Source organism: Haliotis rufescens, unplaced genomic scaffold (genome assembly GCF_023055435.1).
Source record: "Haliotis rufescens isolate VD_foot unplaced genomic scaffold, xgHalRufe1.0.p SCAF_19, whole genome shotgun sequence".
Classification (NCBI taxonomy): Eukaryota; Metazoa; Mollusca; class Gastropoda; order Lepetellida; family Haliotidae; genus Haliotis; species Haliotis rufescens.
The window spans coordinates 17,510,319-17,533,876 of NW_025963879.1; the positions used below are offsets into that span (position 1 = coordinate 17,510,319).

The 23,558-nt window shown below is 40.8% G+C and overlaps 2 protein-coding genes across 2 annotated transcripts; both read right to left on the reverse strand.

Moving 5' to 3' along the window:
* Positions 1 to 695: 695 nt before the first annotated feature.
* On the reverse strand, positions 696 to 7,492 carry LOC124137640. The gene is made up of 4 exons (XM_046504037.2): positions 6,940 to 7,492; positions 4,879 to 4,977; positions 3,819 to 3,916; positions 696 to 1,031 (listed from the first exon to the last, which is right to left on the reverse strand). Exons 2-4 carry the CDS (start codon positions 4,955 to 4,957, stop codon positions 864 to 866), a joined length of 345 nt encoding a protein of 114 aa, XP_046359993.1. The 5' UTR covers positions 4,958 to 4,977; positions 6,940 to 7,492; the 3' UTR covers positions 696 to 863.
* Positions 7,493 to 8,881: 1,389 nt separating this feature from the next.
* On the reverse strand, positions 8,882 to 23,237 carry LOC124137639. The gene is made up of 3 exons (XM_046504036.2): positions 22,949 to 23,237; positions 11,454 to 11,737; positions 8,882 to 10,752 (listed from the first exon to the last, which is right to left on the reverse strand). Exons 1-3 carry the CDS (start codon positions 23,004 to 23,006, stop codon positions 10,600 to 10,602), a joined length of 495 nt encoding a protein of 164 aa, XP_046359992.2. The 5' UTR covers positions 23,007 to 23,237; the 3' UTR covers positions 8,882 to 10,599.
* Between the last annotated feature and the right edge of the window lie 321 nt (positions 23,238 to 23,558).

Sequence of the window (23,558 nt, forward strand, 5' to 3'; positions counted from 1 at the left end):
TGAATACACTTGCTTCAATATTTTCTCGAATACGGAAGCACCCGACATACTTTTATCAGCGTCGTAAATATAAAGCGCCAACGCCAGAGAATAATCATTCTGAATTATCTGCCCAAACAGATTCCATGGGGCGTAGAAGGCAAAGCAGTGGCGGAAAATATATGAAAGGCTCACTGAAAATCAGTGATGAACCAGGTATTATTTGTAACCCCATTTGTCCAATTTTGCTCAATTGTCTAAGGCGCTGCAATTCGCTGTGCAGAGTTACGTCCCTTAGGCGAACCAGAAACAGGTTCAAATCCCGGTTTATTCTAATTATCTGTCTTGGTTTACCAACACCATACCCTGCTCGTGGGTCTCAATGATGTAGTAGACGTCTAACCGTCATCACTTCGGGCTTACCTTCCGCATCAAGCTAACATGCCGTGATAAATTGTTAAGAGAGGCCCAAACTCAGTAACTCACTCCAGAGGAAACTGCGATCTCCAAGCATCATCACACATAGATGAGTGAGTGAGTGAGTATGGTTTTACGCCGCTTTTAGCAATATTCCAGCAATATCACAGCGGGGGACACTGAAATGGGCTTCACACATTGCACCCATGTCGGGAATCGAACCCGAGTCTTCGGCGTGGCGAGCGAACGCTTTAACCACTAGGCTACCCGACCGCCCCCACACATAGATGAAGTAGTGATTGTACGAGATAGTTTAATCGAAAAATACGACATCTCGACATAAAACGATTACATAACGCAGTTTGAAACACGGAAGATGTAGACATCGATTTGCGAAATAGTGAACACGTTGAGCAGCTTGATTGAGGCGTAATGAGCCCTCCGACACCGAGAATGGTCTTCACATGTCACGTGACAGACGCCTGGTTATTGAGGCCGACCGTTGCAATGAAAGCCAGGGCGATGATGGAGAGAACCGCGACGATGCCAATAGCGATGATGACGTCGTGAAGACAGCTGGTGATGCGTGTCGACGTCACCACGACGTCGTTGTCTCGTCTCAACAGGTGCGGTTCCTGTGGAAACGAAACCACAAATCACGTGATTGGCGACCATTTTGGAAATACCGAGAATGAGGCTTTGTGTTTTGACCGTCTATTACAATTCGATAACTGTTACCGCCTTGAAATGTATATACAGTGAACTACGTTTATAACGAACACGCGTATAACGAACTTCCGGATATAACGAACTGTTTCTTAGTCTCGTACATTTTGTATATATATAATATACATATGCTTATAACGAACTACGGTTATAACGAATTAGAATTAGTGGTCCCTTCGAGTTCGTTATAACCGTAGTTGACTGTATTTAGAGTACTACATACATAGTTAGTTGGGGGTTATCAAATTCAGCATATCGAAGATGAATAAAGTTGCTACATTTGTCAATAGTATGCAGGTTGTTTGTTTACATAATATATGTTATAGTCAATACAGACAATTGTTAAAACACTTGTTAAATTTAGACTTTAACACAGCTTAAGTAGCTGTGCGGTGCGAGGCTCAGCTGTTTTACAAATTTACGAGACAATTGGACAATTAACTTGGCATAGTGCCTGGTTGTTAAACAAAGCAAAAAATAACACCGACCGGCAAGTGTCAATAACTATCCATTACAAGTGACAGAACACTCGTTGCCAAGTAACACACGTAAACAAGTACAGCTAACGGCTCGGTGTTACTGAACTATTCCCAAACATAACAATAACTGTGATAGTCTTTGTATTTATCGTCCTATGAGTTTTCAGAACCACATAACTCAAAATTAATTTATTATTCTCTGTGTTTTGGCTTATAAGGCTCATATGGCCCCGGACATTTTGTATTTATCACAATAAGATTATGAATTTCAAATTATAGTTCCAGCTGTCAAGTGTTATTTACATAAATCATGGTTATATCTGTTTACTCTATTCTTTCTTTGTTTGTGTATTTGTTGTTTAACGCCGCACTCAACAATGATCCAGCTATATAGCGGCGGTCTGTGAATAATCGAGTCTGGACCAGACAATCCACTGATTGACATCATGAGCATCGACCCACGCAATTGGGATACGAGGACATGCATCAACCAAGTCAGCGAACCTGACCACCCGATCCCGTTAGTCGCCTCTTACGACAAGCATAGTCGCCTTTTACGACAAGCATGGGCTGCTGAAGACCTATTCTATCACGGATCTTCACGGGTCCTGTTTACTCAATCGTCAATCAAGTTTATTTCGTAATTCAGGCCACATGGCCCATAGTTTCCTGTCATTACCCATGTACACAGCAGTTAGGAGATATTTGGAATAAAAGTTTGATTTGTAACTACCATCATTACCGTTATACATATTTTATGGCGTCAAGCTACCTGACCGTTTCACAAAGCGATCGTGGAGCTACAACTATCATACCTAATTTTCCTTAAGATGTATTTACCACTGTCGTCGAGCTAAGGCCGCTTTGTTATAATGGGGCCCTGGTCTGATCTGTTAGAAAATTGTTTAATCTGTGAAGTCCTACTCTCCATGCAATCATTATTTATAATAAACTGATATGATAACGGTAATTGTTGTCTTTGAATATACTTATACAACCGTGTACAATCGTAATCTTCTATGGTGAGGTTAGCTGCTGAAATCTAGGAAAACCTAATGCAAACGGTATTTACAAAACGTGTTTCACAGTGTTAAAAAAGAAGCTACACGTATGCCCCAGGCATTAAACACGAGGAACATTTTGAATGATTCGTCTCCGTTTTCATGCATTTTTAAAGCTCAAACCTATAACCAAAGACTGTAGGGGGGAATAACCATATCAATTGCATGTTGGTTGGTTGGTTGGTTGTTTTACGCCGCATTCAGAAATATTCCAGCTATATGACGGCGGTCTGTAAATAATCGAGTCTGGACAAGACAATCCAGTGATTAATATCATGAACATCGATCCACGCAATTGGGATCGATGACATGCATCAACAAAGTTAGCGAGCCTGACCACCCGATCCCGTTAGTCACCTTTTACGACAAACATAGTCGCCTTTTACGGCAAGCATGGGTTGCTGAAGATCTATTCTACCCCGGATCTTCACGGGTCCAATTGCATGTAGCAATAAAAGGATATAAATTTATTTAAACATAAAACCGATAGGGCGGCATCACTGGTCTTTTATTTCTAGTTAAGGAGGGTAAATCAGTGGAAGAAAAATGGTTGACCATTATTGATCGATATCACAAAATCGATATACAGTAAACTACGGTTATAACGAACTCGAGGGGACCGCGAATTTTAGTTCGTAATAACCGTAGTTCATTATAAGCATACATACAGCATATATACAACAAATGGTCAGGACTAAAAAGTAAGTTCGTTATATCGGTCAGTTCGTTATAAGCGTGTTCGTTAAAAACGTAGTTTACTTTATCTGCAGTTTAAGTGAGACTTCTTGGCCGAGTTCCCGTGTATTGTATTTGTCAGACATTCCTATTCATGTGCATAAAGAAAATGAAAGAGAGCACTAAATACCACAACCCCAAATGTAACATAGATGTTATCGATGAAGAAGTCCAGCATTTCACATAATGTTTTCTCAGTAAAGTCAGTGTCATTAGCTTTCACTTTTAACAGATTGTCCTGAGCCTTTGAAGATAAATATGCAACTGCCTCAATGGTCACCACGTTCAGATACTATATTTATAGCCCCATGGATCAAGGAATGAAGGTTTTTGATAAATCTGTCATGTGGTGTAATGGTACACGAAGTTTGAGCATTAAAGAATAAAAGAGCATCACATGTATCACGTCAAGGATAGTTACCCTCAAGCTCCATGCAGTGTTCCCGGAGAGTGTGGAATGGGCGCGGGTATATCGCCATGGAAGTGGTCCAGCGGAAGAAGGATGCGCTTTGCTGGATGCTGAAACGTGAATTTAATTCCTTATATAGATCACTGTATTCAAATATAATATACCAACACATGACCACGCTAAAGGTAATTTAAAAGTTTGTAATATTCGCTGATATCTGTTGACCAACTGAGACCAGTATTAATAAGAAAATGCGAAATATTTCTTCACTTTGGTTTTGTCGGTCAAATAGCCAACCCCCTTCCACTGATTTACCCACCAGGGCCCACTTTCACAAAGCGATCTTAGCGCTAAGATGATCGTAACTCCCATACTATAACATAGGCTTACGACAGTCTTAGCGCTAAGATCGCTTTGTGCAAGTGGGCCCTGGACTAGGAATAAAGGAGACCAGTGATGCCGCCTGGTCCTTTTCATATTCATATCTATGCGTTAACATTCAGAGTGACAAAAAACTTTCCACACGACTGTCTGACAAGAGGGATGACTTCAGCTTTCCAAAAGTCAATTTACCCTTTAAGTCTAGCAGCTCCAGCCTTTGGTGTCTACATTTCACAACTAAGATACAATCGTGCAGGCTCATTCTGCGAAGATTTCAAAGAGCGTCTATTATATATACGACTCCTGCTTAAAAGTTGTTTGATCATTGTTACAACATTCATGACCTCAGTAAAGCTTTCAAAAGGTTTTATGGTAGACATGGGGAGAACATTTCCAAATGTAACGCATCAGTGACAAACTTGATGCACGAGGTATTCGCTATTTTGATTTGTATCACACGTTCCCGTGTTTTTCAAGTGTGAACAATTGACTTGCCTTTCCATGTGTTTGTGACTTGTGCCACTGGTGGGGCAGGATATGCTAACCTTTTCGCGAACACCTGGTATCATAAACATACGCCCATGATAAAGTCGGAATCTGTGATTTCTTGTGTTTATGGAACTGCTTTTGTCGTTTCTGTATGGCAGTCAAATATCAAATGGTTTCTTTCAAGCAATATCACGTGACATACCTGTGGCCCATTCTCGAGGAGCTTGAAAAGAAACGGATTCGTGATAGTCCTCGTCGTGGTCCGCCGGATGTGACGTCATTTCGAGAAACGGAAGCGAGGCTGCAATATTATCACCATGGGTACAAGGATTGTAGGCGGTATAGATTTAGCAACAACTCAAAATGACTAACATCCACGCGATGCTGAAACTCCTAATGCTATTGCTTCTCGCATACCGCTCAACATATGATAGGAATATGCGTTTGGACTACTACGGCGGGACCCGTGAAGATCAGGACCCGGGTAGAAAAGATCTTCAGCAACCCATGCTTGCCGTTAAAGGCGACTATGCTTGTCGTATGAGGCGACTAACGGGATCGAGCTGTCAGGCTTGCTGACTTGGTTGATACATGTCATCGATCCCAATTGTGCGGATCGATGCTCATGATATCAATCACTGGATTGTCTGGTCCAGACTCGATTATTTACAGACCGCCGTCATATAGCGGGAATATTGCTGAGTGCGGCGTAAAACAACAAACAAACAAAACCAGTACGGATGTAGTCGTATCTTGCACACACGGATTTTTATTCTGTCAGGATAGATAAGAAGTAAAAAACATTTTCTTTTCATGATTCAACAAAATGAACTATATGACCTGGCAAATGAGAGTGTGTGTGTGTGTGTGTGTGTGTGTGTGTGTGTGTGTGTGTGTGTGTGTGTGTGTGTGTGTGTGGGTGTGTGGGGGTGTGTGTCGGCGCGTGTGTGTGTGCGTGTGTGGAAGAACGGGGTTGCTTTGATTTTTGTTCGAGACTATAGATGTTTTCGGACACGGCTGTTTTTAAAAAAAACACAATCAGGATATCGTGCATGTCGAGCGCCAAGAAATTAGTTATTATTTTAGTAAGTAAAACCCAAAGACAAATGTAAAAAAGTTTACAATCTCAGTCAGATCATCCCACTGCTGACCCTAAATGATACGGGCCGATGCCACGCACACTGTGCATTGTCCCTTGTGTGAATCATGCGTGTAACAGTAAATGTTAGCGGGGTGTAACGGTCGCTGCCACCGTCTGTGTATCTCAGGTATATACAGCTGGGCAGCTACTCGAGGAATATTTGTTGAGATCAAGGATATACTTGTTGATATCAGGCACACGTTTGTTGAGATCGGGCTAAATTGGTTGAACTATATGTTTGTTGAGATGACGGGTATTTTTTTTTGTAGAGATGAGAATGTTTTGTTGTTGAGATCAGGTATATATATTATGTCACCTGCTTCAACTCTGGATTGTCACCTCAGTATAATTAACTATCAGACTCATAAAGGGACGTATTTCCACTGTCTTTTAAAAAAGTTCGTATTTTAAAGAGTGTTGTTTGTTTGTTTGTTTGTTGTTTAACGTCGCACTCAGCAATACTCCAGCAAAATGGTGGTGGCCTGTAAATAATCGAGTCTCGACCAGACAATCCAGTGATTGATATCATGAACATCGTACTACGCAATTGAGATACGATGACATGCATCAACCAAGCCAGCGAACCTGACCACCCGATCCCGTTAGTCGCCTCTTACGACAAGCATAGTCGACTTTTACGGCAAGCATGGGTTGCTGAAGACCTATTCTAACATGCATCTTCACGGGTCTTTAAAGAGCGTTAACTGTGTTATACCCCTCCATGTACAGAGATGATAGTCACTCGAGAAATATAATCGATAAACTATGGAGGTACTTTAATTTATATAAAGATATTGTCCACTTAACAATACAAAGTCATTCGTCCGATAGTTTTATTCAATGATACCCAATGCCACAAGCTGTTTCTATCAGTTTTGATAAAGATAACTTGACATAATTATCCACCTTTCTAAAATTACAGAAAGACACAATGAAATGAGTGTTTACACCATCAACATCTAACATGGGAATAAGCCGTTGTACAAGTATACAAACAATTTTGATTTACATATATGTATATTGAACCTTTAGAGCAAGACGAGGTTTGTTATCTTTTCGTAGAAAAACACGTTCCTAATGCTATTTGTTTGCAGGGACTGTCATCGGTAATATATAGCTCACCTTAAATACAGAAAACACTGTTCATTTCGCCGTCAACGTGCTCCTTGGTCGTCGTCGCTGTCTTCAATGACGGGGTGACAACGATGTGACCTCGGTCCACGTCACAAGGTCGTCACGTGATCACAACATTCGGGTGGATGTATACTTGTTATCATAACACAGAAGCTACGTGTTTCTGCATGAGCGTCTTTTGACCGAGTCACCCGTGACGACTGTCATGACTGTACTCCGCACCAGTGTTTGTTAATAGCGACACCCTGTTTGATCGGAGTTCGGTGAATGGCGTTCTCGCCCGTTAAGCTAATACTGCTTAGAAAAAATGCGATGCAAATGTCAAAGCAGTGTTTGATAGTGATGTATTGGGGATTGATTTGAAGTCGTTAATTTCGGCCATGAGGTACACATATTTTGGAAATGGCACGACAAAGGTTAGTGAAATTGACACATGATATTTTAAATGCTCGGTCGGGGCTTCTTTGGTATCGCAGTTGAAAGCTGACATGGATTGGTTTTCGTTTGGTTCACATCCAGTTCATAAAGTTGAACCTGTTCCATCATATAGTATATAGAAATGTGATACAATCTTCAACATGTATGATAAATTATAAAATATATTTGATCTAACCTGAAAATTAGGATATCTCAATTAAACAATTGCTTCAGACTGAGTGAGTAAGTGATTTGGTTTGAATGCCTCTTTAAACAGTATTCCAGTTATATCACGGCGTGTCAGTTTAATGTGGGAGGAAAGCCCGAAGTGATGCAGGTCTTAGGCGTTTACCACTTCGGTGAAACCCACGAGCACGGGTATGGTGCTGACAAACCTACGAATACAATCAGGGCGAACCTGGATTCGAACCCACAATCACAGGTTTCTGGCGTGCCTAAGGGACGCAACTCCTCCTAGCGAATCCCCGCTTTAAAAGGTGTCATACGTGCATTGTGTCATACTACACTTGTAATGTCTACATCACCATGGAAACGATTTAAATTCAATCAATAGAATTGGAAGTGGTAAATAATAGAGACTATATATCCAATTACATTTAATGCTATTTCCTAAAATTTGTAAATAGTAAGGAAATATGCCACACAAGAAACATAAAGTTGCTTTTCCGTGAACATATAGACATGCATTTTGTACATCACTTGTAACTAAACCGCAGGGATTTGACCAAACAATTACAATCGTTATCAAAACATTAGAAGGATGAAAACAGCGAAAAAATACTGCAAACGTAAGGTCCAACATACCCCACGGTACCAAATATCAAAAACGTCACCTTTGAAGGGGCGACTAACGAGACATATGAGAGACATATATGCATGATATGTTTAATTAAGATCAAATCAGCTTGTCACAACTGTGTAATACATATCCTAACTGTACATCTGATCTGGCTTCATTACCTTGTGCTATTTGTTATCCTAACTGTACATCTGATCTTGCTTCATTACCTGTGTGCTGTTTGTTATCCTTACTGTACATCTGGCTTCATTACCTGTGTGCTATTTGTTATCCTTACTGTACATCTGGCTTCATTACCTGTGTGCTATTTGTTATTCTTATTGTACATTTAGCTTCATTCAAATATCTGTATGCTACTTCTTAACTATATGCTGATGTTGTCAATGTTAACCTGTTGCTTATCACAACATGTCATGCATATATACCGCTCATCACTTGGTTGTCACGCCAGCTTTATAACGATGTAAAAATCTACATCAAAACGTCGCTATATACAACCAGAAGTTGTTATCCATAAAGTTGTACGTTTTCTTACTTACTTACCAACTTCCAGAATGCCAACAAAACAGTTAACAATTTCACGTGCAAATATAATTATGATCAAACACGTAGTAAACAGTTACAACAGGATATATTAGCATAGAAAACTTTCAATGTATTCTACAAACACCAAATGATTGACAACAACACAAACAAAGTATAAATATTTATTCATGATGTACAACGGGAACATGTGGTTTTCTACTGTCCTCAACAACACCTGATGCTGATACCACTCATACACATACGCTTTTCAATAACTTGGAATATGTATGAATATATTCAGAATGAAAAGCGACAGTTTACTGTAATAAAAAAACACGTTGATATAAGTCCTGCAAATGTGGTGAGTTGATCTTAGTCAGAAGACCTGTTTTGTTTGTTAGTTGTTTAACGCCGCAATATTCCAGCTATATGACGGCGGTATGCAAATAATCGAGTCAGAACCAAACAATCCAGTGATTGACATCATGAGCATCGATCTACACGATTGGGATACGATGACATGCGTCAACTAAGACAGTGAGTCTGACTATCCGATCCCGTTTGTCGCCTCTTACGACAAGCATGGGATGTTGAAGACCAGTTCTAACCAGGATCTTCACAGGTTTTAAAACATAACGTACACTGTCGTAACGACCGACATTTAAATAATTTACATAACATTAACAGCCACATCAAAACCTCGTTAAGTTGAAATCCTGTATAAGACGATGTAATTTTAGACGTCTGATAGAATAATTACAAGCTAAAACAGTACACAGCTTGTCCCGAACTACGCATAACTCGATGCATTCTGTAGTTTCCAGAAGTCTTCACGTTATGAGGTTTCACTATGCTGTTTGTTTCATAACAGTGAGGTTGCTTGTACAGCGCTTATCTCCACACACATAAATGCTCAAAGACCAACAATAGGTAAATGTTATCCATGCAATAGTTTGGTTCTGACAGCATCAGCCAGTTTAAGATATAGGTCTTAACTTGTCGCTTGTACAAGGGATTGTTCGGACTTCAGATATTTGCTGACAAGTCAAATTTAAATTAGTTTAAACCCCTTGAAACACACACACAAAATCGACATACAAAATTCAAGCACAATAAATGATTTTGTTTCTGTGTGCATTTGAAATTAGTTGCAGCCTATGACTTATGTGGGATATTCGGTTCTGCCTGGTCGGTCATTCAGGGGAATCAAATTACAATAAATTGCGTCTTTTACAAATAGCTGATTTCACTGCTGAATGTTAACGTTCTATCTGCACCAACATGTATTTAGGCGTTCATCTCTGACTTGCTGGAGTCGAGGCACTTGAAATTGACATGTCATACACACCACCAATCTCGATTTTATGCATATGGGCAGAGGCTATTGAAAACCCCATATACTGCAATGTAGCAGCAATGAGTTGCCTACCACAGTCTTTTCCTATTCATTCAACCGTGACGATCTCACACAACACAATTTCCCTCTTGCAATGACAAAATGAACAGCGTATTTAATGGAAAAAATATGTTATGGCTATTTGCCATGTCAGATTATACATTATCAATTAGAATAAATAATAACGTATTATGTTTTTTATTTAGAATTGTCATAGCGAAGCTAGTCGTATCCTAAAAAAAGTCTTTAATAACCTGACTTTTATCACCTGACTTATTAATATTATACTATTCGTGACTTTAAATTCATGGCTGTAGTTTTCAAACTAAAGATATATTGATTAATTATATTAAAAATGTCAGCGAGAGAGGAACGTCCAAATTTGTCACATTAACTATCTGAACATAACGATGATTGGCAGGTGCGCAATTGACAATGACACCAATGGCAATGATGGACAGGTGATATATACAAGCACGTGCAGCAGGAGTCACTGTGAGTTGCGTGTGTAGACAAGCGCGATGATGGCAGCAAGGGCGACAGCGAGCACGACGAATCCGCCGATATAGACAACAGCCTCGCGTACACACGATCGTGGGGGGTCGTCATCTAATTCCATATCTCGTAGGTATCGCCGACGGCCCTGGACATAACAAAAAATAAATTAGATATGTCTGACGTTTCATGAAGGGTGCATAGTTTTAAAAGAAGGGAGTGGGGATGTAGATGGTGATGGTGATGGGGATGGGCATGGGGATGGGGATGGCGATGGTGGTTCGTCATTTCATTCTTTAAAAGTAATTTAGGAGGCAGGAATACCTGACGCGGCCTCAGATCTTAAATCAGAGATATCGTCCTGGAGTAAGAGATCTAATTATAATGAGAGTGTATGAAAACTCATCTTAAGATTCGTCTGTTTGTTTGTAGTTTAACGTCGCACTCAGCAATGTTCCAGCTATATGACGGCGGTCTGTAAATAATTGAGTCTGGACCAGACAATCCAATGATTGACATAATGAGCATCGATCCACGTAATTGGGATACGATGTCATGCATGAACCAAGTCGCCTGATTACCCGATCCAACCCATGCCATGGCCGATGCGTGTCTTTAGAGGCGACTGTGCTTGTCGTTAGAGGTGACTAACGGGATCGGGTGGTTAGGCTCGCTGACTTGGTTGATGCATGTCATCGTATCCCAATTGCGTTGATCGACGCTCATGATGTCAATCACTGGACTGTCTGGTCCAGACTCGATTATGTACAGACCGCAATCATATAGCTGGAATATTGCTGATCGAGGCGTTGAACAAACAGACAAACAAACAAAATAAGTATTATTTACCCGTCTCGGTTTTCTCCCCGACCAATCATCTTCATACAGCTTCGTCATTAATCCATCAGGCGACACCCACATTGGGCCATACCCCATGATGATTGGTTCCCTATAGGGCGGCACCACCCAAACTGGCTCCTGTGATTGGTCGGGATATGGCCTCATTGGCCAATCAGTGACGGCCAGAGGTTGCGGCGATGGCTGTGGCGAATGTTCATTCGTGACGTCATAAGACATATAAGTATTGCCTTGTTGCCCCGACACGTAAGCCCTTTCATTTGGAGACAGCTGACCTGTAAAGAGAATGAGTGGTTTCGTTATGACTGACTCTGTTTGAGTATAACGTAACAAATGTTATATTCGGGATAAGACTTTCTTAGTGAAAGTACAGATTCTCGTACTTTTTTAGGTTGAGTCCCATTGAGTTTCATCCGGGATTCGAACCCGCACCACCCCAAATATAACATTTGTTACATTTGACCACTTTCTAAATGGCATTGTGTGTTCATGGCTTTTGGCCACGGGAGCCGTGCCAATTAACACTTGTCAGAGGGGTACACAAAGTACGTGATCTAGAGTACAAATTGTCGGACTTTCATATTTGTGGAAGCCTCGGTGGCTGAGTGGGTTAGATCTTTGTGTGCTGGCGATTAGGAACATCACTCTGGCAGTGTGTGTTCAAATCCCCGATGGGACTCAACCTACAAAAGTACGAGAATCTGTACTTTACTAAGAAAGTGTTATCCAAAATAGAACATTTGTTTCATTTGACCATTTCAAAAAGTCGTTTAATGTGAGTGAGTTGTGTTTAACAACCATTTTTCAGTTTTATTTTTGTTAAATCACGGAGTGTCACTTAAAGTGGAAGACCGCCTTTGTGGTCTAGTGGTAGAGCGTCTGCCCGGAGAGCGGAAAGTCCATGGTTCGATCCCCGGCCGAATCATACTATAAGACGTTAAAAGATGGTACTTGTAGTAGCCTGTCTGGCGCTCGGCATGAAGGGGCTAAAACAAGGACTAGTCGGCTCGGAGTCAGTATACTGTGTCTGAGTGGGGTATTCGTGTTAAACTGCGGTATGGTAGCTCAGTGAACACACACACACACACACGTCCATGCACGTCGCTATATAAGTGCAATAATCTTGGACGCGACGTTAAACCCCATTTCACCTAACCTCACTTAAAGTAGGAAAGCTACAGGTCCTAGACTTTATGTGACACCTAAGGTGACAACCACGAGCTCAGGTATGGTGCTGAAAACACGATCAGGATTAAGCTTGGATTCGAACCCTCTGCACAGCCTTAGGCGACAGAGACAACTTTGCCTCCAAACTGTTTCACACAGTTGATGGTTTGGTGATCAATCATTGTTTCAACAAGGGTTGATGTTTGATGTGACAGGTGCATAAACACCTCCAGCTGACAGGGACATGTACATCTTGCAGCATGCTTTAGTGTCACACGACTCACAGTGACAGATATAAATCATGACGTTAAGCATTTTGATTGAAATTGACACATCATGACGACACAAACGTACGGATTGGTCTGTTTACACGAGGTATTACTTGTGCATACACGAAAGTTGATTGGAACTGACGCTTGAAGTGTGTAATATTCTGAGTTGACATAGATATTTCTATGCAATCGTCACATGTATTAACACCAAAGACTTTCATCGTTTACATGATCTAGTCGTTCGTTCGTTTGTTTGTTGTTTAACGCAATAGTCCAGCTATATGACGGCGGTCTGTAAAAAATCGAGTCTGGACCAGACAAGCCAGTGATTGACATCATGAGCACCGATCCACGCAATTGGGATACGAGGTGAGGTGAGGTGAGGTGAGGTGAGGTGAGGTGAGGTGAGGTGAGGTGAGGTGAAATTGGGTTTAACGTCGGGTCCAAGATTATTGCACTTATATAGCGACGTGCATGTACGTGTGCGTGTATGCGTGACTGCTTGTACTAGTCCGGACTGATGCCGATTTATAGTACTAGCACACTGAGATACCATGCCGCAGTTTAACATGAATACCCCACTAAGACACAGTATACTGACTCCGAGCCGGCCAGTCCTTGGTTTAGCCCCTTAATGCCAAGAGCCAGACAGGGTAACAGCAAGTACTATCTTTAAACGTATTTTGGTTTGACGCGGTCGGGGATCGAACCCAGGACCTTTAGACCACGGAGGCGGTCTTTGAAGTGACAAGAGCTGACATAGATATTTCTATGCAAACATGTATTAACACCAAAGAAACTGTTCGTCGTTTACATGATCTAGTCGTTCGTTCGTTCGTTTGTTGTTTAACGCAATATTCCAGCTATATGATGGCGGTCTGAAAATACTAGAGTCTTGACCAGACAAGCCAGTGATTGACATCATGAGCATCGATCCACGCTATTGGAAATCAATGACATGCATCAACAAAGCCTGACAACCCGATCTCGTTAGTCGTCTCTTACGACAAGGCTCCCCGATCTTACCAAGTTTGATAGTAATTATTCCAAAGCCACTTTGTTCGTTTGCTAACTTATTTATAATACACATCAATGTTACAGTTAATGGTTGCCATAGTAACCCAAATATTCAATAACAACGCCTCGACCACGGCCGGGATAGTCGAACTAAATCGCTTCCTCTGTCGAATATGTGTAAACTGCAGAATTTCTGCTTTAATTTTTTTAAATGTTATGTTATTTTTAAATCGGATTAATGATGACATTAATTAAATGATGAGGGCTAGAATAGTTTGTGTATTGGGTGTTTCATTAATATCACTTGTGGAAAGAGGATAGACTTTCAATATGATTTGACAACCTACTTTATCCTTTTCGTGATTTAATTTTTTTTATTGAAAGTGTATTTCGACAGGGCGGATTTGAACTGCACTTAAATCTTTTGATGAAATCTGAGGCTAGGTAAAGAGTTTCATCTAAATCAGTCAATCCTCTACATTAAAAATACAATCACTACAGGGACCAGCATTGCCCCGCGTCCCGCGGACTCGGTGTGATGAGGGGGCACGGGTGGCCAGTAGTCTAAGGCGCCGCGATTCGCTGTGCAGAGTTGCGTCCCTTGGGCACGCCAGAAACCTATGATTGTGGGTTCGAATCCCGGTTCTCCCCAATTATGATTCTAGGTTTGTCAGCACCATACCCATGCTCGTGGGTTTCACCGAAGTGGTAAACGTCGGAGACCTGCATCACTTCGGGGTTTCCTCCCACTTTAAGCTGACACGCCGTGATATAACCGGAATACTGTTAAAAGCGGCGTTAAACCCATCTCACTCACTCACTCACTGTGTGATGACGGACAAAATGGGTGTTGCCATTTATTTTACGAGTAACATATAATACCCAAAAGAAGCTATGACATAATATGACAGATAAACTTTAGTCATATGAAAACATCGCATGTTCTTTAACTTCATTTGCGTGGTACACACACATACACACACGCACACACGCACGCACGCACACACACACACACACACACACACACGCGCGCGCGCTACGATCGAGCCCAGAAATTCCATTCTAGTTACAGTCAGTTCACTCCCTTGCCTCAGGAAGATGGTTCTCGGTTTCACATGTTCTCACGGATCCTTTGGCCATGGGGCATATCATTCTCATAACTGTCAGGGAATAGTTTCTTGATAGTTCATTAAACTATAGTCAGGATTTATCTGATATTTGTGGTTTTTAAAGTACGCAGTAAGTTTCACATCAACATTCCTTTGTCGACTCCATTTCCCACGGTTACACATTTTCATTGACGAAACTCTTTTCATTTCCTCAACTGCATGCACGGACATTTTACTACATATCCGCTACTCAGTAATTGAAATCGACCCGATTTATTGCCAAATGACACATACACTTGATTTCCCATCCAAGCCATAATGTCCGCTTCGTTTCGCCTGGGTAACTGGTAATATTTACGGGGTCACGTAGTTGGGTTCTCCCGATATATCCCGGGGGTCCCCGTTACGTTACTTTGATCTATAGTGTGTACATAGCAAAGTCCACGTGAGAACTATGTTAAAGTAACAATTACAATGTGAACCCATGAAGGTTCATAAGGTGAGAACCATACCAAAGCAAAAACCAACCAAGGATTAAAGAATCATACTTAACTAAAACCCAACTAAGGATGGGTGAATGAGTATAGTTTTACGCCGCCTTTAGCAATATTCCGGCAATATCACTGCGTGGGACACCCGAAATGGCCTCACACGTTGTACCCATGTGGAGAATCGAACCCGGGTCCTGGACTTAAAGAGTAAACGTTATAATTATGGGGCTATCCCACCGCGTCCCCTCCCAAACGAATGAAAATATAATATAATCCAACTTATGTTTTAAAAGATATATTAAAGAATCATACTAAATAAAACAACAGCAACGGATTAAAGAATCATACTAAATAAAACAACAGCAACGGATTAAAGAATCATACTAAATAAAACAGCAGCAACGGATTAAAGAATCATACTAAAATAAAACAACAGCAACGGATTGAAGAATCATACTAAAATAAAACAACAGCAACGGATTAAAGAATCATACTAAAATAAAACAACAGCAACGGATTAAAGAATCATACTAAAATAAAACCACAGCAACTGATGAAAGAATCATACTAAAATATAAACCAACTGAGGATAAAAGAATCGTACTAAACTATAAACCAACTAGTACTAAGAAATAATGTTGCCAATTTTTAAACAGTAAATGACATAACCATTCAAGAGAGACGTGAAAGGCATTTTGAATTTGCGAAGTGCACTACATTATATGTTCGTGAGTGAGTGAGTGAGTTGGGTTTAACACCGCTTTTAACAGTATTCCAGTTATATCGCGGCGTGTCAGCTTGATGTGGGAGGAAAGCCCGAAGTGATGCAGGTCTCAGACGTTTACCACTTCGATGAAACCCACGGGCACGGGTATGGTGCTGACAAACCTAGAAACATAATCGGGGCGAACCGGGATTCGAACCCACCATCATAGGTTTCTGGCGTGCCTAAGGGACGTAACTCTGCATAGCGAAGTGAGGCATTCTATTACGAACTCACAATGTACGTTATTTATAACACATAAATCCTTATTCATAAATGTGTTTGCTTTCAAATGAAACAAATAATTAAATAATTATCATATCATATTCGAGGGAAAGGTAAACAAATTAAACACCTGGAATCATGTACGCGTTCTTAGTGACAACTATTGGGGTATTCATTTCTCAAGCTCGACCTCCCTACGTGCCACCCAACATGGTATCTCGACATTCCTGATCCTAAAGTCGACATTTTGTGCTCTATATAACAATCTGTGCATTTAACACGATATTGAATATACACAGCTATTCACAAGGGAACCACCCGATTCATGACACTCAGGGGTGTTCATGGCCTGTACGTGAAGCGGGGATGGCGAACAGCGTCTCAATAGGTAGAATTGTATACGTTATAAAGCATAGGTGGGTGTGTCGTGACTTCAACAATGAGAGCCTGCATCCCTTCAATATTCCCCAGTACAGAGGAGCAAATATAAATGACCACGTTCTGGAATGTTATCTACTGCTGAATACGCTATCAGGGCCTATAGAATGTGTGTTTGTGTGAATAGCTAGGCCATGTATCTCGGAGTGATACTCGTGCTGGAGGCGGCTATACTCGCCCTGTGGGCAACTATGTATGGCGTTGTCAGATACCATGTGTCACATTAAAGTTTGTATTGGTTTGGTTTATTGTTTTCGCCGCACTCAACAATATTCCAGCTATTTGACGGCGGTCTCTGTAAATAATCGAGTCTGGACCAGACAATCCAGTGAATGATATCATTAGCATCGATCTACGCAATTGGGATCGATGTGAGATTAAAGTGAGTGAGTGTGGTTTTACGCCGCTTTTAGAAATATTCAAGCAATATCACGGCAGGGGACACCAGAAATGGGCTTCACACATTGTACCCATGTCGGGAATCGAACCCGGGTCTTCGGCGTGACGACGAGCCAACGCTCACTAAGCTACGCGACCTAAAGAAATGTTGATAGAACTCATGCCAAGTTCATGATGGGCAAACACATTCACCACTGGGCTTACCCAACTTCCAGATTGCTATATTCTTCCTTTGACAATAACTGATGACGTCACAATAGTTTCTAAAGAACGACAGGAAGCACGCGGCGTGCCAATATATATGTACTCCGAAGACAGCCCGACATTGTCTGACGGTGTAGTGATAGAATGCAACAATTCACCATGTGGAGAAAGATTTACATGTAGCATTTGTATTGGACCCATTTGTAAACAACCCTATACTCATCCATTGTCTTGCTACCAGCTTACCCTTTTGGGATCCCGGGGCAGAATATGTCCACCTTTCTTTAGGCCGACTTCAATGGGACCCGTGAAGATCCGGGGTAGAATAGGTCTTCAGCAACCCATGCTTGTCGTAAAAGGCAACTATGCTTGGCGTAAGAGGCGACTAACGGGATCGGGTGGTCAGGCTTACTGACTTGGTGAATGCATGTCATTGATCCTAATTGCGTGGAACGATGCTCATAATGTCAATCACTAGATTGTCTGGTCCAGACTCGATTATTTACAGACCGCCGTCATATAGCTGGAAAACTGCTGAGTGCGGCGTTTAACCACAAACGAACAAGCAAAATAAAAAAAACAAACATTTGTAAACATCCGTATACTCCTATACTCTCATCTATTGCTTTGCTACCAGCCTATCCCGTGGGGATCCCGGGCAGCAGATGTCCCTAGCGCTCGTCTTGAGTGCTACTTGAATCGGGTTCATACAATGTGTTATCCGTCTGACCGTGCCACGATGTCGGGTATCGCTGCTCATGCTATTAACCACTGGTTAGCCTAGCACATGCTCGATGTTTTACAACCTGTCGGGATTTAGCTTTGTTGTGACTGACTAGAGCACACTCCATACTGTCGCTATCAATACATATATGTTATAATGATTTCAAATACTATATTCAAAAGCTACTGAAAATTAATCTAAAAATGTCAAAACACCACGAAGTATGACTAATGGCGACAGACCCGTGTCTGAAAGGGAAGGGAGATAACTTTCCCATTCCCTGGCCCCAACCTTATTCATTTTCCCACTTCCTACTTAACATTTTGAGGAAATAAAATAAAATAGAATTGGAATGTTATTATTATTTATTTTTCGACCTTTCTGGGCCAAAACCCTGTAAACCAGAAAGAAAAGAAAGTTTTGTCTTATGTACATTTACTAACTTTGCCCCCACCCTCTCTCCTCTCGGATAGATCTTATGATGATGCGGTGATAGCTGCTATGGGATTAATGCCGCTTTGAACAGTATTCCAGTTACATCACTGCGCGTCAGCTCAATGAGTGAGAAAACTCCAAAGCTTTGTTTGTTTGTGGTTTAACGCCGCACTCAGCAATATTCCAGCTATATGACGGCGGTCTGTGAATAATCGAGTCCGGACCAGACAATCTAGTGATTGACATTATGAGCATCGTTCCACGCAATTAGGATCGATGACATGCATCCACCAAGTCAGTGAGCCTGACCACCCGATCCCGTTAGTCGCCTCTTACGACAAGCACAGTCGCCTTTTACGGCAAGCATGGGTTGCTGAAGACCTTTTCTACCCCCGATCTTCACGAGTCGAAAGCCCGAAATGATGCAGGTATCAAAACTATGGTGATGATGATGATGATGATGATGATGATGATGATGATGATGATGAAGATTCAAAATCGTATATTCATACAGCAGAAGGGGAACTTTTCACTTAAAGGAAACGTCGCGTCTTAAACCTATTAAGGCATGTATGATAATGAATTCGTGTCTCCGAAACAACAATTATAGAACAATCACCATGAATACAGGAATGCAAATGAAAGCGCTACACGCTGTTTCACACTCGATTCCGACAGAGAAGGACGACACAGTGCTCACTTTAAGACAAGGGGAAATACTTGTCACGCAGTCCAGCAGAACAGGCGGGGCCGTCACAATTTACCACAGCATCTTAAGCACGACTTTAGGAATGTGGGTTCGTGACCCGAGGGCGTGACAGTCACTGCTAAAACAATGTTAATAGTTTCCCTCTAAAAGCATTTTTTGAGTTAAAAAAATGAAACTTTTGTTTTTAAGATAACGAATAGGTTTGTTTTGACACCCTCCCTACCTTCAGGCGGTTACATTTTATGAAATTCATGACATAATAGTTAACGATGTTTGGATGTTGGGTTGATTAACATATTGTGTTTATAAATTGTCGGGCAAAAGAAAGTAAACACCCATGTTTGATGGTGGCTAAAATTAAACAAACAAGGAAAGGTTGTTCGATGGTCATGTATTTTAAAGTTTGCACTGTTTTCAGCCTATTAACGATTTGATAACGTTTGTAATTTATTGGTCAAATCCAATTTTCAAGTGTATTCTTTGTTTTGCCCGGCCGTTAAGTACTACTTTATCATTGTATATTTTCACTTTTAGTAGAATATATTTACATGAGTTCTTACAAGGCAATGTTTCAATTTTCTCATATAGTATAGTGACACCTCGTTAACTCGAAGTTCTCGAAATTATACATCGATTTATCCATAGTTCGGGGGTCGGTCGGGTGGCCTAGTGGTTAAAGCGTTCGCTCTTCACGCCGAAAACCCGGGTTTTGATTCCCGACATGTACAATGCGTGAAGCCCATTTCTGGTGTCCCCCGCCGTGATATTGCTGGAACATTGCTAAAAGCGGCGTAAAACCATACCCACTCACTCACTCCATAGTTCGGCTTTATTAGACCGTGGTGTCGACAAGGATAAAGTCACATCGCCTAAGACGATGTGTCGAAATAACGGAGGTTTGATTCACGGGTTTTCGCAGCATACTCTTGTCCTTGTCACGCATTTTCTGAAACAGACATTAAGCAGCGCCTGGGGCAAGAACGATAAAGAACAGCGGCATTTATGGCCGAACTTATCAGTACCCCGAAGCTAGCTAGCGTTAAGACAACCCTTGCACGCGGACATGGCGATTGGTCTTTCTGATAATATATAAGTCTTGTTCTTTATTATAAGTTCGTAATGGAATTGAATTCCTTACACATATATAAAATCGTTTTTAACAAAACATATACATTTTGAAAACAAAACCGTAACTAAACACCGTTTTCTAATGCTGCACGTGTTTCCGTGAAATTCGTGTCTATTTCATATGACAGGTGTCACGTCAAGGCCTAATGTAAGACTTGTAAAACCAGCGCCGTGGACTACATGAGCGTCCCACAAAAAAACGTGGTTATGTCCCATGTATATACATGTGTGTTTGTGTTTTTAGGTTCATGCACAATATGTGCACGCCACGAGAAATAAATTCTTTCAGCAAATTCCATTGGGTCACATTCAAGTAATATTATATATTTTATCAAGTCAGTATTGCATGCAATCCAGATGTCGATTAACAATTGGTAATCTGCTTTTCCGTCCACTAATCCGAGGTAAAGATTTACCTTACCAGTTCATTTGATGATAACAATATATATACGTAATATTAATCTTGGTTACATCATTTAAAAACAAATAAATATCGCTAGATATTGTGGGAATATTTCTGCATGAATGAACTTTGTTTATGTGGGTGGATTGCGCCCCTTGGTCAGAAAACCTGTCATTCTTGTTTTACCGCATGGGCACACCAAAGGCTATAAAACATACCTAGCACCAGCAAGTATTGTAAAAGGATATAGGCATATGTTTAATGATACGAAATAACAAGTTAATGCATTAAAATGTGTCAGGTTTTATTTCCTGTAAGTATGTTCAAAGATGATTAGCCCTTTCCTGACGGTGTTCAATAACACTGTGCTTCACATTCACGTACGCCTGTAGTCATACTTAACATGTGTACATACAGTCAACTACGTTTATAACGAACCCGCTTATAACGAACTGACCGATATAACGAACTTATTTTTTAGTCCCGGCCATTTGTTGCATATATGCTGTATATATGCTTATAACGAATTACGGTTATTGCGAACTAAAATTAGCGGTCCCTTTGAGTTCGTTATAACCGTAGTTTACTGTATACTCGGGGAGTAGACCAACAAATCAAGGATTGAACAAAGGACGGCTACAAACATAGGTTGGTAAGTACACTGGAAGGGCCTCCCCTTTAACCGTCCTACTACTTAATCCAGAAGACCAGTTTAATATAATATGAATAATGATTCACTATGTAATACGTTATTAAGCCGTATTACTAACAAAATGTATAAGCGTCGTTGTCACACACTCTCTTAATATCATGTCACTACCCAATTAATCCCGTTTTAATGCATTGATGTATATTTTATATTTTAACTATTGATGTATAAGCGTCGTTGTCACACACTCTCTTAATATCATGTCACTACTTAATTAATCCCGTTTTAATGCATTGGTGTATATTTTATATTTTAACTATTGATGTAACACGTATATTCGTGCCTCGTAGGTCAATGCTGGCCGGTGGATGCATTTTTAATTCATGCCATATTTGCCATGTTACTGTTTTTATGCATCCAGTGACACGTTAATAAAATATCCTTCTTCTTCTTCTTCCCTATAAACGAACAGAGGCCTATACTGCCGCAAGTTCGAAAGAACACATACTTTCCGATTTAACTTGGATCCCTGAACCGTATCAGCGATGCAATATAAATCTTTAATGCATAAATGATGCTGAATCAAGGAATGAAAGAAGGACGACTACAAAAGTAGTTGGTGAATACACCGGAGCATTTATCCCTAAATTCTATCAATCCAATCACTCCAAGTTCGATGAACACACATGTTCCCATTGAACTCTGACTTGAATCGTATCAGTGATAAAATGCAAATCTTCACTGCAGCTGTATGGTGAATCAAGGATTGAACGAAGGACGGACGACTAGCATTGTGTTTTTAACAAAACCGGAGCATTCATCCCTAAATCCTATAACGAACATGGGTCTAGGTTACCCCAAGTTCGAAAGAACACCATGTTCCGATTTAACTCCGACTTACTGAACCGCATCAGCGATGCAAATATTCTTCATTGCACGATTGATGTTGAATGAAGGACTGAACGAAGTGCGACTAAAAGCGTTGTTTAATTTACCGGAGCATTCATCTCTAAATCCTATGAACGAACACAGGTCTAGACTGCCCCAAGTTCGAAAGAATACATTTTTTTCCCGATTCAACTCCGACCAGTGCAATATAAAACTTCAGTGTTGAATCAATCGCTGAAGAAAGGACTACAAACGTTGTTGGTAAACAACCGCAGCATTCACCCTTGAAGCAGTAAACAAACAGAGACCTAGATTGCCCTAAGTTTGAAAGAACATGATAAACAAACTTTAGGATTCAACTGCGACTTATTGTACAGCATCGGCGATGCAGTATACAAATCTTTACTGAAGCAGTGATGAAATACACTGACAACTAGATTATTCTATGAATCTGTCAACACTTACGCCTATTAGAGTCTCCCATATCCACAGAGCTAGAGTCCGCCGGCCTCTCCGTCCCCATATCCCTGGTAATCTCAGCTACAGCAAGGTATGCACATATACTCCCGTTACTTACGGTTCCCTCTTGACTTAATGAGGGCAGCCTTCGTGATAGAACTATAGCGTGTGCCTCGTTGTTCGCTAAACATCCATCTCCGGGGCCGTCAGTCCCACCCCTGCCCACACACGCTGCTACCCCCGGGCTATACCTCTACACGACTCGTTCAGCGACAGTACTGTTATCGTCAGACCTGACTTCAAGGAGACTGGACTGACACTGAAGAAGATATTTAATTGGCGATAAAATTCCTGCTTTTGAGTTGTGGCACTCTATTTAATTTGGCATAATCTCACTTGTGACATTTACAAGATCTAAGGACTGTAAAAGCGACGATCCTTTGACTTGAATGCTAATGCATAATACATAATTGAACAGAAAATGCAAATATTGTCAGTTCATATTTATTATATATTACGTTCTGACAGTGTGAATACATACTGCTTTGTAAAACTTTATTTGAAATTCTTAACATAAATATATCATGTTTTTTTTAATTGCTCATATGACTTTGAA